We start from the raw sequence: 14,043 nt of genomic DNA, 5'->3' as shown, positions 1-14,043 counted from the left end.
TGAGTTCCGAAGGATAAAATTGTTGAGAGCCATCTTATTAATCGTATCACACTTAGAAAATAACATTGCAGGAAGAGAGCTTTTTAGGTTCACATGCGCCTCCATGTCTAGCCACCTGGGGGCGTCCATGGCTACTGTAGCATCACCTGTAAGTAATCTTGCCAGAAGGTCATGGCCCTTGCATTAGCAGCCCAGTAGTAGTGCTGGAATACCGGCAGGGCCAGCCCCCCCATATGCTTTGGCTTCTGCAAGTGTGCTTTTGAAATACGATGTGCTTTATAGCCCCAGACAAATGGCAGAAGTATAGTGTCTATCTGTTTAAAGAAAGAGGCAGTCAAAAAAATAGGCACGCTCTGAAAAAGGTAAAGGAACCTGGGGAGAACCACCATTTTTATGACATTCACACGCTCCACCAAAGACACTGGCAAAATTCTCCACCTCTCCATATTTTTCTTCAATTTTGAGACCATTTCACCAAAGTTCAGTTTAAATAGGAGTTTGGGATCCTTTGGTATAACTACTCCCAGATAGGTGAAGTGGTCATATTCTATTTTAAAGGGTAAGCTGTCAGTAAAGGAAGAGTCTAGGCTCCCTGAGATGGGCATGAACACACTTTTCTCCCAGTTAATGGAGTAACCAGAGAAAGTACCAAACTGCCTGATTAAATCTAGGAGGCATGGGACGGAGGAGGCAGGATCAGCAAGATACAGGACCACATCATCCGCATATAGCGAAATACGGCTCTCATACTTTCCCAACTTTATTCCTGTGATGTTGGGATGACTCCTGATACTGATAGCCAGGGGTTCGAGGGCTAAATTGAACAGTAAGGGACTAATACAACATCCTTGTCGGGTGCCGTGATGGAGTGGGAAGGAGTCAGATCTATCAGAATTGGTAAGAATGGAAGCTCTGGGATGAGCATACAGCATTCCAATAAGAGAACGAAACCTGTCACCGAAACCAAAGCGCTGGAGGACACTGAACATATATTTCCATTCGATCTGGTCGAATGCCTTTTCAGCGTCAAGTGATATGATCGCCGGCTTAGTGTCCTTTCTTTGGTTAGAGTACAATATGTTTAGTAATTTCCGAATATAAGAAAAAGCAAGCCTGCCAGGAATGAATCCCGTTTGGTCGGAGTGGACGAGAGATCCGACATGCTGAGCCAACCTAGTGGCCAACAGCTTGGCAACTGTCTTTTGGTCAAAATGTAACAAACTTATAGGCCGGAACCCTGCTGGATCAGTCCCATCCCTACCTTTCTTGAGTAAAAGGCACACATTTGCTTCGTAAAGGGAGTCAGGGAAGACATTATTAGTGTTAGAATGTTGAATCATTCTAAGAAGTAGAGGGGCCAAAATGTCACTGTAAGCTTTATAAAACTCCGCCCCATACCCATCCGGGCCAGCGGCCTTCCCGCTAGGGAAAGACTTTATTGCACTTGTTATTTCCTGCAGGCTGAAATCAGCATCTAGCTCATCCCTTGCCTTATCACTAAGCACTGGCATATCAATATTGTCCAGGAAGCTCTCAACCTCAGAGTCTGGGGCATGGCATCTAGAGGTATAAAGGCCAGTATAAAATTCTTTAAAACGGTCATTTATGTCTTTAGGGTTAGTCAGCAAGCTGCCCGATATAGATTTGATATTATGAATTGCCTGGCTGGCCTGTACACCCCTCAGCTGCCTAGCCAACAGTCTGTCTGGTTTATCACTTAGTTCAAAGTGCTTCTGTCTGAGTTTAAGGAGGAGGGTACTAACCTGCTTGCCCAGAATAGAATTGTATTCATACTTCAATTTTAAAATGTTATTTAAGTCCATTTGGGATTGTGATAGTCTGTAAACCTGCTCCAGCGAGGGGAGCCGTGCCTCAATCTCAGCCAGGCGCTTACGTCTTTCTCTCTTTCCAAAGGCTTCATAAGATATAATGTGCCCTCTCAATACCACCTTAAGAGACTCCCATAGTGTAGCGTCGGAGACATCACCGGTATCATTAGTCTCCATAAACTCAATGAGTCGAGATCTCATTTGATCCCGAAATGCTTTCTCCGAGAGCAAAGAGGGGTTGAAGCGCCAACTGTATCGCGTCTGTGGCAGTGCCAGCTTTACCAACATAGTGATCTGAAATAAGGATGCTATGATATTTAGTTTGCAGGACACTAGATATAAATTTAGCATCGACAAGAAAATAATCTATTCTTGTATACGATTTGTGGATGTGGGAAAAGAAAGAATAATCCCTGTCTGTAGGGTGCTGCAATCTCCATATGTCAACTATGTTCATAGAACGCATTAAATTGTTTAGTACTCCAACGGAATTAATGGTCGGAGGCGGACGAGTGGACGTACGATCAAGATAGGGATCTAGATAGCAATTAAAATCTCCACCTAAAATCAAGTTGGTGGTATTCAGATCAGGGATTATGTCAAATATTTTACGAAAAAAGCTTGGGTCGTCAATGTTAGGACCATAAATATTCAGACATGTTATTGGTAGTGAATTAATGCTACCAGACACCATGACATATCTGCCTCCGGGGTCGGAGACTACCGTGGTCATTTGAAATGGGACAGATTTACTAAATAAAATAGCAACCCCTCTTGCTTTGGAAGAAAAAGCAGATTGGTACACTTGTGACACCCAGTGCTTCCTCAGGCGCCTCTGTTCCGTTGGAGCTATATGAGTCTCTTGTAAAAATATAATATCTGCAGACAATGTTTTCAAATGAGCAAATACTTTTCCCCTTTTAACTGCACTACCCAATCCTTTAGTGTTCCATGACACCATCGTAATAGGCTTCTCACCCCCCGATATATTAACCCCTTGCGTCATCACGACCAAGTGATAACAATCTTAATACAAACAGCATGGTATATGAAGTACATTTTAATCCATTGATCATCCACCTTCTTGAAAGAGACTTCAGATACAAAAATATAACAATAAGGACTGGCAACACAATAAACCCCCCCACCGCCGCTTACCAAAACTGAACGGCAAAATCCCCATATACTCACGAAGACAGCTGGGCAAAAGAATAGGCATTGCATTGCACCGGTTAACGTTATAGTTACCAATACCTAGACAGCTGTCCCTCCACAACTCAGTGGATGAAAAATAATAAAGTGTTCACACGTGTCTTATGTTGAATAGTCAACAAATCAGTTTATATACAGTCAGCTTGAGACCGCCAGCATGGGACCAGGTCCATCAGTTGAGAGAGTCTTGGAAAAGCGCACAGCCTCCTCCGGGGTGCCAAACATTGTGACAGTAGAGTTGTGCTCGACGCGCAACTTGGCTGGGAAGCGTAGGCTGTATTTCACATTTGCCTCTCGGAGGGTCTTCATCACATCACTGAAGGCTCTGCGCTGGGTCATCACGTCCGCTGTATAATCATGAAAAATATACACTCTGGATCCTTTGTAGTAAAGAGGACCGTGCTCGCGGCTGAGACGCATGACCCGGTCCTTGTCTTTGTCGTGGTGCATCTTGGCGATAATGGTGCGTGGTTTCTCCCCCTCAGCGGGCTTGGCTAACAGGATACGATGGGCTCTGTCCACTTTAATTGGCTTGGTGAAGTTTTCACTGCCAAGTAGTTGCGAGACCAACTCGGTCACAAAGTCAGTAGGCCTTCCCTTCTCCTCGCCCTCTTTGATTCCCACGAATTTGAGGTTCAGCCGGCGGGACCGGCCCTCTAAGTCGTTGAGCTTAGCCCGGAGTTCTGTGTTTTCCTTCTGTAAGGATTTTTGGGATTCTTCCAGGAGTTTCAGACGTGCGTCGTGGTCGTTCACCGTCACTTCTATCCCCGTCACTAGCTGCTTCACGCTGTTCTGCTCGGACTGCAGGGATGCCAAAGTGGCTTCAAACTTGTCCAAACGGGATGTGATAGAGACTCGGGTCTCGTCCATCGCTTTCTTCAGACTCTTACCCTGGCTTTCAATTGCAGCCAGAATAGCAGCGCTGGCAGTGTCGTCAGATGTTTGGGCTGCTGCTGCTTGTCTCGTAGTGGCCATTGTTTGTCGTTTGCCAGCTGCGGTTGCCTTTTTTTTGTTTGTTTGGCCCCTTCCCATCGGTAAATTCCATATAATCTCAACTTTCCACGGCGGTAGTGTTATATTTAGTCTGTTGATACTTTTTCAAGCAAACTGTTAGATAAACGTGTGTTTTTTATACAAAATTAGAAGTTGAGGAGGGAGCTCAGAAAAATGCGACTACTCCATTCACCGCTCACTAGCGCCCCCCCAGGGCAATAAACTTCTGATCAGACCAGACATCTCCTATCAGACCAGGATGGAAAGACGTAAAGACAACACCATGTGTGATCAGCTCATCAAAAAAGGGATACGATTTAAAATGCGCTTCCCTTCGAGACTAACTATTACACACAACGGCAAGGACCACTCTTTCAAGACCCCACAAGAAGCGGAAGACTTTCTGAAAGGCTTGGATTAAAGGTACTGCCCACCCAACACATGGATCGGACTGATGGAATGCGCTCATGCAGCCAGAACGGACTGAGGTCTCTCTCTCTCTCTCTCTCTCTCTCTCTCTCTCTCTCTCTCTCTCTCTCTCTCTCTCTCTCTCTCTCTCTCTCTCTCTAGTTTTGTTGCTTGTTTTTTTTCCCTCTTTTTTTCCTCCCCATTTCTTTTACTGGCTCACTTCACATTATACTGGTATAGGTTATTATGTATTAAAAGACTAGTTTTTATGATTGAAATGTCCAGCTTTGATTTCAGACACACAAATATTGGGGCTCCCCCCAACCCCCACAATGAGTTGGAATGGAGTAGTCCGGATAAAACTATGGCAAGCATATCTATAACCTATGGAGTGCTACAGTAGTTCATGGTTAGGATGATATTTTTTTTATAGTCACCGTAATCTCCCGGGCTCTCCCCGCCTTTCTTCTTTTTTTTTCTTTTTTTTTTCTTTAATTTGTATCACTTTATCTGATATGGGCTATACAGTTTCATGATATGCTTTAGTCACGTGATTTATGGTTTAAATACTCTTAACTCCTTCAGATATCAAACAATGGATTCAAAATCATGATTATAGATCAGTGGTACAACTATTTTTGTCTTATTATTATTATTATTATTATTATTATTATTATTATTATTATTATTATTATTATTATTATTATTATTATTATTATTATTATTATTATTATTATTATTATTATTATTATTATTATTATTATTTATTACACAGTATTCATGTAATTCAGACAAACAAACAGACCAATGTAACTCCAATTTGAATATATACACAAAAAAATATGATTCATTCCCATAGTTTATTATTATTATTATTATTATTATTATTATTATTATTATTATTATTATTATTATTATATATACCCCTCTTCTCCTGATTGCAATTTTTCCTTTAAACTCCATAAGGGCCACAATATGTGGACAAAAATAATGGTAATAATAAATAAGAGGGATTAAACAGAAGAAAATGGTCATACTATTTTTGGTCAAATTATCGGATGCGAGTAGCCTATATTATCTTTAAATATCTGATTGAAATTACACCTACAGACAAGGAGTGAAGCTCCAGTACTGTTGGGTTCTGTAACTATTTACTACCAATTGATACGGCGGTGTGGGGATGGGGGGGGTGTGCGGAGAGGGGCCGATCCCTGTAGGGATTTTATCACTCGGTAGATTGGCCTTTTACTCTCCCGCGGCGGGACTCCTCTCAGCTTCACTGGAACGATGTTAATCATTTTAGCCCATCCATTAGGGATGGGCCGTATGTGTTTTATGTGTAACCCGTCTGTACAAGACGGTAGGGTTATTTTGTTGTATGTACTTCACCCCCTCCCCCCTCCGTTCACCTCCTCCTTATTCCAGCCATTTAGAGACCTGCCCAGATTAGCTTCAAGAGGCTCCAAGTACGCACTCATGCAACACATTATGTATTATATTAGTTTTTGACATGAGTGATCTTAAAATTATAACCCTCAATGTGAAGGGTATAAATAATGTGGTCAAGCGTCAAAAAATATTGTCCTATCTGAAAAAGGAAAAATGTCAAATAGCCTTTTTACAGGAAACTCACCTGTCTGACATAGAACATATGAAATTACAGCGTAACTGGGTAGGCCAGGTATATCACTCCTCTTACAATACAAAAAGCCGCGGAGTAGCTATTCTTGTACATAAGAATCTCCCATTTACCCTAGAAAAGGCGGTGTCTGACGATGAAGGGAGATATGTCTTGCTATCAGGTTTCCTTTATGGTGAACATATCCTTCTGGGCTGTGTATACGCTCCTAATGTATTTGAGGCCTCCTTTTTCTCTAAATTACTGTCTGCAATATCCGCATTCTCAATTAACTACACCATCATCGGGGGAGATTTTAACTCTGCTCCCAATGCAAATGTTGACCAGTCAACCCCACGACCTACTCCGTCTCGTAAAAGTGTCAGACTTGGAGAGATATGTAATGATTTGGAGCTATTTGATGTTTGGAGAGTACTCAACCCAAGAACAAGAGACTTCACTTTTTTCTCTTGACCTCACCAGGTATACTCTAGAATCGATTTTTTTCTGACGTCTAGAATGATATTGGATAGGACTAAGGAGTGTATAATAGGCACACAGACGCTCTCGGATCACTGTCCAGTTAGCCTGACTCTCCACATGCCCTATAGGCCAGTAGACAATGGCGTTTGAATCCTTCTTTGATGAGCAGCCCCCGTTTTTGGAATATATTACTAACAAATGGACGTTTTTCTTCTCTGTAAACAAAACCCCCGGGATGAGCCCCTCCACATTATGGGAGGCAGCAAAGGCATATCTCCGGGGCTGTATTATCTCGTACAATTCGGCTCAACAAAAAGAGGCCATCAAAAATCAACTGGAACTTGAAAAATGAATCTTAAAATTGGAATCTGAATGTAAACGTTCCTGGGCTAAAAATTTGGTAAAACAACTAGATGCCGCCCGTTCAGCTCTAGACCAACTTCTGACAAAACAAGCTAAGTCCACCATCTACGCTGCAAAGCACCAGTTCTATGAATCGGGAAACAAACCAGGTCGACTTTTGTCTCGACTGGCTAAAGGTAAACACAATAACCTCCCTCAAAGATGACAACGAAGTTAGCCATCACACCTCTAAGGATATAAATAGAATTATGAAATCCTTTTATCAAAAGTTATACTCTTCAGAGTGTGGAACCTCTGACTTGCAGAGGAAAGACTTTCTTGATAAAATAACATTTCCATCACTATCTGAAGAACACAGAGAGTCTCTCTGTAAAGATATAACAGAGGAAGAAATACTCATAACGATAAAAACCCTTAAAGGGGGTAAGGCCCCAGGCCCGGACGGTTATGGCCCAGAATTCTATAAAAAAATTAGTAAGGTTATAGTCGGACCTCTGAGAGAGATGTATGCAGACTCATTACAAAGAGGCAGTCTTCCCCAAACTCTGAACTTGGCTAATATATCTCTCATCCTTAAAAAAGATAAACCAGCCGACGTGTGTGGCTCTTATAGGCCCATTAGCTTGATAGCGGTGGATAGTAAAATACTCTCCAAATTATTAGCAAGGAGGATAGAGGGACTGCTGCCTCTGATAATAAACCCAGACCAGACAGGTTTTGTACAAGGCCGACACTCCATTGCAAACGTGAGGCGGTTACTGAATGTTATACAGTACTCTAATCAGCTGAAACACAAAGCGCTAGCAGTGTCACTAGACGCGCAGAAAGCTTTTGATAGAGTAGAATGGCGGTACCTGTTCGACGTCATGGAGAGATATGGACTTGGATGGGATTTCCTTAAGTGGATTCAAACCATCTACCACTCTCCCGTGGCCTGTGTCCTTACCAATGGTACCTGCTCTGAGCCTTTCCCCCTGGCAAGAGGCACAAGGCAAGGGGACCCCCTAAGCCCATTACTGTTTGCCGTAGCACTCGAACCGCTAGCAGAGGCTATCCGGTGTCATCATGAAATTGAGGGGGTTTCACTCACGACAGGGGGCACCCCCCACAAAATAGCTCTATATGCAGATGACGTTATACTGTTTCTGTCCTCCCCGAAGAGGTCAGTGCCTACTGTCCTGTCAATTGTTAAAGACTTCGGCGCTATCTCAGGCTACAAAATTAACCAAAGTAAATCTGAGGCAATGCCACTAGGAACCCTGACCCAATCAGACATCCCAGATAATTTTCCTTTTAAATGGACTACGTCAGGATTCACATATCTTGGCATTAAAGTCTCTCCCAACTTAAAAGATATGGCACGTCTGAATCTGGCCCCAGTCACCACAGCGGTTAAGAGAGATCTGGAACGGTGGCATGACCTCCCACTATCAGTCATGGGACGGGCGAGTCTAATAAAAATGAACATTCTACCCCGCCTTCTATACCCCTTACAAATGCTTCCCATATGGGTATCCAAAAAAGATATTAAAGATCTGGAGAAGGCTTTTTCTAAGTTCATTTGGCATGGAAAGAGACCCAGGCAAAGATTTAAAATCTTGCAGCTACCAACCAGTAAAGCGGGCCTTGCCATGCCAAATATACTCTTCTATAACTGGGCCTGTCACGCTCGTTACATCTGGGAATGGTTACAAGCCTATCTACACAATAAGAACTGTGTGGACTCGTGGGGCTGCTCACCAAACTCACTATGGGCACTGGTAACCGGTAATAAAGATAAGATTCATAGGGAGATACTAGGCAATCCAATTATCTATAACTCTATCAGAGTGTGGCGACAGATTACCATCTACACAGGGAGAGGAGACCTAAGATCATTGCTAATACCAATCTCTAGCAACCATGAATTTGGACCTGGGCGCAGTTCGGCCATCTTTAAGACCTGGCACTCACTAGGGCTTCGTGTATTGGGGGATCTGTTTAGGGATGGTGTGTTGATGTCGTTTCAGCAACTGCAAACACAATTTAACCTCCCAAGAGAATTTTTTTTTGGTTTCTTGCAAATACGACATTTTATTAACTCACTACAGCTGCCAACGCCAATGGGCTCCCTTTACAGCAAAACAGAGAACTTCTTATCCAACTGTAGTAAGGTATCACATTTCATCTCAGCGTTTTACTCAATGCTGTACTCACTGGACTCACAGGAGTTACCATCCCTCCGCAAATGGGAAAGAGATTTTAACAGTGAATATATTGAAGACGACTGGCAGGAGGCCATTGACTCAGTTAAAAAGGTTTATACTTGTAACAGACTAAGAGAAACACAATATAAAATTCTTCACAGATTACACATCACACCTGTGTTACTAAACAAAATGGACTGTTCAATATCTCCATTATGTTCGAAATGTCAAACAGATCTGGGCACCTACTATCACTACTTTTGGGAATGTAAGTGTATATCTAGGTTCTGGGGCCAAGTGGCACGTGAGCTGAGTGACATTTTCAAGGTGAAAATAAAGAAGGATCCAGGAGCTTTTTTACTGGGACTCCCATCAAAGGAAAATAATTTGACACCCTTACAATTCAAACTATTTGATAAACTTCTGCTTTCAGCCCGGAAATGCATTTTGATAAACTGGATTAAGGATAGGCCTCCATCCATACAGATGTGGTACAAAGAGATCTTCGGTGTGCTACCCCATGAAAGACTCTGTGCAATGCATAGAGGCAACGACGCTTCCTTTCAGGATGTGTGGGCCCCACTATTGGACTACTTTCCTGCTACAATTTCTCAGATCCTTCTAAAGGCCCAATGCGCCATTGTATGGACAGACTTTGGATAGAAAAAAAATATATATGTATATATATGTATGCCTACATGTGAATGGGCTCGAGGCAAGTGCAGTACTGTGCAGTGCCTGTCTGGGATAGATTTCCTTTTTTTTGCTTGTTTTTCTTTTTGATCTGTTTTTGCTGGCATGACGGCATAGATGAACTGGAGGAACCCCCCCCCTTCTGTCCCAATGTGTGTTTTGTAATGTAAGTAACTGTATGTGAAAAATCTTTTAAAAAAACCAATAAAAATATCAAAAGAGAATAGACGTTTATGCGCCTCAATCTCCTGAACACGGCGTGACCCATTCCTAATCGATCAGAACTAAATCGGCGGAGAAAAAGCCCATTTTAAAGCACCTATTTCGCATGGAGTCTGGACGACGCGAGATGACGCACGAATGAATGTGGACTGTTCCATCAGAGGGCGGAGCTTCGGTGGTAATGTGAGTGGCTACAGACCGCTGCACTTAAATATAAACATTAGTCTACCTGGAGACTCAATGAGGTAATTGTAGATGTCGCCATAAGACGCGTCTGACCATTTAGTGGGATAATTTTTTCATTATCCTGTTCGGCTGAAAGGACACTGGCCACCGAAGCTCCCCCCTCTGTTAGAACAGTCCACATTCATTCGTGCGTCATCTCGCGTCGTCCAGACTCCATGGGCACTCTGCGCATGTGCATGCGGAATAGGTGCTTTAAAATGGGCTTTTTCTCTGCCGATTTAGTTCTGATCGATTAGGAATGGGTCACGCCGTGTTCAGGAGATTGAGGTGCATAAACGTCTATTCGATCATGTCTCTAGCACCCCCACAGCCGTATCGGCAACCACTTACATCACGGCTCTGATCCACATTCATTCATATGCTCCCCCCGCAATCTCCTCCCAGATTTCAGAATCCCGGAAGTGTTGCAGTGGTCTATTCATAGCTGTCGGCCAGCGTTGTAATTTCTTCGATCTACACTTCCTGTCACATACTATGGTGGTTCAAAGTTCAGCGTTCTGAATGAATCATATCAATAATTGTTATGATTCGCGATAAGCCACAAAAGGTATTGTTTTTGACAAATATTGAAACGCAGTCAGTTTCTCCTCACTATTGTTAGCATGTAGGAACAATTAGATCTGAAATTAGTTTCAAAACGGTTACACTGTGGGGGAAATAAAAAAGTACAGTCGATTACAGTAGATATCAGTATCTGTTATTATGCACGCCTGGTGATACTAAATCCAAATTGAACTCGGGCATTTGAAAGATACTATATGTATATATATATAAATGTGCGAATTGGCTATAATAAGGTAATGTATAAGCATATATTCTATATTCTATAATAATATTTCAAATTGCATTGGTCAGGATGGGAGAATTCAGTACTGTATATACAGAACCTTCGGTTTGATAATCTTCCCTTTATTAATTTCCTTCGATTTTCTGTACACATGATCTCAAGAGGGTACTGAACGAGGTCAGTGGTAGTTTTTTAAGTTTGGTCATTATTATCACGATGTTATTCTCTGTCAAAGATGCAAAGAAAATAATAATATTATTTCATATTTAATTAATTCATATTTTCCTTTGTTTCATCACAATTTAAGCAAGCCTAGTAATAGACACAATATTTCTGACACTGTGAATACATTCACTGAGGTCCATAGATGTACCTAGACACCAAGAATATGCAAATAGCCCTTGTAAAAGTGGAGCAATATTCCATTTACCTAGGTATACATTTTATGCAGATTTTCACCTGGGGTGGAACAGGCTTTAGTATGTATATTGATATTAATATTAATATTAATTAATGTATTGATTGGTGTTGGTATTAATATTAATATATAGTGTATATTAATATTATGTTTTCATCTGTGTCCACTGACCACTGACACAGTGGGGAATGTTTTTAAAATATAATTTAATATATAATATAATATAATAATTTGTGCTTCACCAAAGAATTTGGTCACCAGCCTCCACTGCTGTACATGTTATAACTGCTGCCTGGTGACACACACTTAACATTCCCTTCACATGTTCCTGTACATGTTCTCATGTTTTCATGTTAAGGACCCCACATTGAGAGTTAATAGGCCACCCTGTCCTTGAAAACCTTGATTTGATCAAACCAACACACTGATTGTGATTTATTCATAGAAAGGAAGAATACGGAAGTGACGATTTTATACTGTATATACTGTACATATTATTTACACAAACTATGTTCAGTGTATGCATTGGTATGTGTGTGTATGTGCATGAATGTGCGTTTGCATGTGTGTGTGTGTGTGCTTGCCATCTTTTGTGTATTTGCTTGTGTGTATATGTATATTGATGTTTACTCTGCAATCATTGTCTTACTGTACCATGTGCTTGCGTGTGTGTGTGTGCGTGTGCGTGTGCGTGTGCGTGTGTGTGTGTGTGTGTGTGTGTGTGTGTGTTTGTCAGGTGTCCAGTATCTCTCAGTGAGGAGAGATGGTAGCCTCCATATAGAGAGAGTGATCTGCAATCTGCTTGGGTTGGAGGTGCAATTCCTAACAGGCTCAACCATATGGATAAAAGTACTCCTATTATGTGCATTACACAAACCAAAAACAGATATTGTCGGAATTACTAGAAGAAAGAAACGTCACCACCTTTGGCTGATAGTAATTTATTCATTTATTAAGATTTCTTTTGGACTGGTCTAATAAATGTCTTAGTTTCTTAGATGGATCCCCCGCTGCCTCCTCCTCCTCCAGGGGTCACTGCAGGGCGCCACGGGGAGCGGCGTACTGACTCATGTTAGGCAGGCCATGCATTATGCAGCAGCTTAGGCCACTGCGCTGGATCTCCATGTCCTTGGCTACAGTCCACCTGTCGCTGCTCTGGTCGTAGCGTTCCACGTTGGAGATGGTGTTGAAGCCATTGAGGCCTCCGGCGACGAAGAGCAGGTCGTCCAACACCCCGATGCCAAAGTTGCTGCGGCGGGTGAGCATGTCGGGCAGGGCACGCCAGGAGTCAGTCAAGGGGCTGTAGGCGTCCGCGCTACGCAGGTCGTTTTCACCGTCACACCCTCCCACCTGAGGACAGGACACATGAGAGGAATGTTTTAGTATGTGGTTAACGCAGGCAGACACTGTATTAATCCACTTAGGGAAATGAGGGCATCACAGCAGCATTGCAAGTCAAATGATACATATCTATAAAAATACCTAGTATAAAGCATTTGTCTCCATGTGCACCTACCACATAGACTTGTCCTGCGTATGCAGCGACACCCACTCCGCTACGCCTGCTGCTCATGGGGGCGATCGGAGTCCACTGGTTGGTGTCTGGGCTGTAGCACTCAGCTGTGAACAGATACTCTGCCCCGTTGAGGCCGCCACAGATGTAAACCTGTAATAAGAAAGAATATTCAAATTTAGTTTATATGTTCCATTTTATTTCATTCTACTTGAATTGTCTGTCTAATGTTAATGCACCAAAGGATCAAGACAAATTCCTTGTATGTGCAAGCTTACTTGGCAATAAAGACATTTCTGATTTCTGATTCTGAATGATACCAATCGCTTAGTTTTTAATCTAAACGTGCCTTGTGTTCATCTACCACACGTGTGTTCCTCAGTTCCACCCACCTTGCCGTTGAGGGCTGCAGCGCCGGCGTCGCTCCTGTGCTCCAGCATGGGTGAAATCACTGTCCACTGGTTGGTTTCAGGCTTGTAGCGCTCTGCGGTCTTCAGTCGCACGTATCCGTTGAACCCTCCCATGGCGTAGATACAGCCGTCCAACACGACCACGCTGACGTAACAGCGGCGTGAGTGCATGGGAGCCACCTGCAGCCAGCTGCGAGTGATGGGGTTGAACCTGCGCACACTGCGACACCTTACGCCGTCAAAGCCGCCGACGCAATAGACCAGACCGTGGAGATAAGCAGTGCCGTGGTAGGCCTGGGGACTCTCCGCCTCAACGCTAACGTCCATCCATCCACCAGCTCGGATATCGTAAGCCTCCATGCCATTGGTCGGGCTTTCGCCACTAACGCCTCCAATGGCTAATAGGACCTCCTGGGGCAGGCGTGGGCGGGTCAGGGGGTTTGGGAGCCTGTCGGAGCCAGGGGGGTTCAGGACACTGAGGATGAGGGGCGTGCAGTCGTGGCTGTCCCTCACCACAGGGTTGTTCTGGACGTTGTTCAGAAAGTAGTCAGGCCTCATCAATCCCATGCGAACCTGGGAAGAGACAAGCAGACAGCGGGTACAACTTAGACAGAGGTTGTAGACGGTTTCACTGAAATTCTGTTGCTAGGGAACAGTTTGGA

At 43.1% G+C, this 14,043-nt stretch overlaps 1 protein-coding gene across 1 annotated transcript; it reads right to left on the bottom strand.

Annotated features, from left to right (window-relative positions):
* Positions 1-12,794: 12,794 nt before the first annotated feature.
* LOC311237213 (kelch-like ECH-associated protein 1A) lies at positions 12,795-13,741 on the bottom strand (the record flags this gene model as incomplete). The annotated part of the gene is made up of 3 exons (XM_084325022.1): positions 12,795-12,808; positions 13,019-13,124; positions 13,364-13,741. 3 exons carry the CDS (start codon positions 13,739-13,741, stop codon positions 12,795-12,797), a joined length of 498 nt encoding a protein of 165 aa, XP_084181148.1.
* Positions 13,742-14,043: the final 302 nt, after the last annotated feature.

Source organism: Notolepis coatsorum (assembly GCF_963971535.1).
Source record: "Notolepis coatsorum genome assembly, chromosome: 11".
Classification (NCBI taxonomy): Eukaryota; Metazoa; Chordata; class Actinopteri; order Aulopiformes; family Paralepididae; genus Notolepis; species Notolepis coatsorum.
Note: the sequence above shows the minus strand (reverse complement) of the source record. Positions and strands in the feature narration are given on the sequence as shown.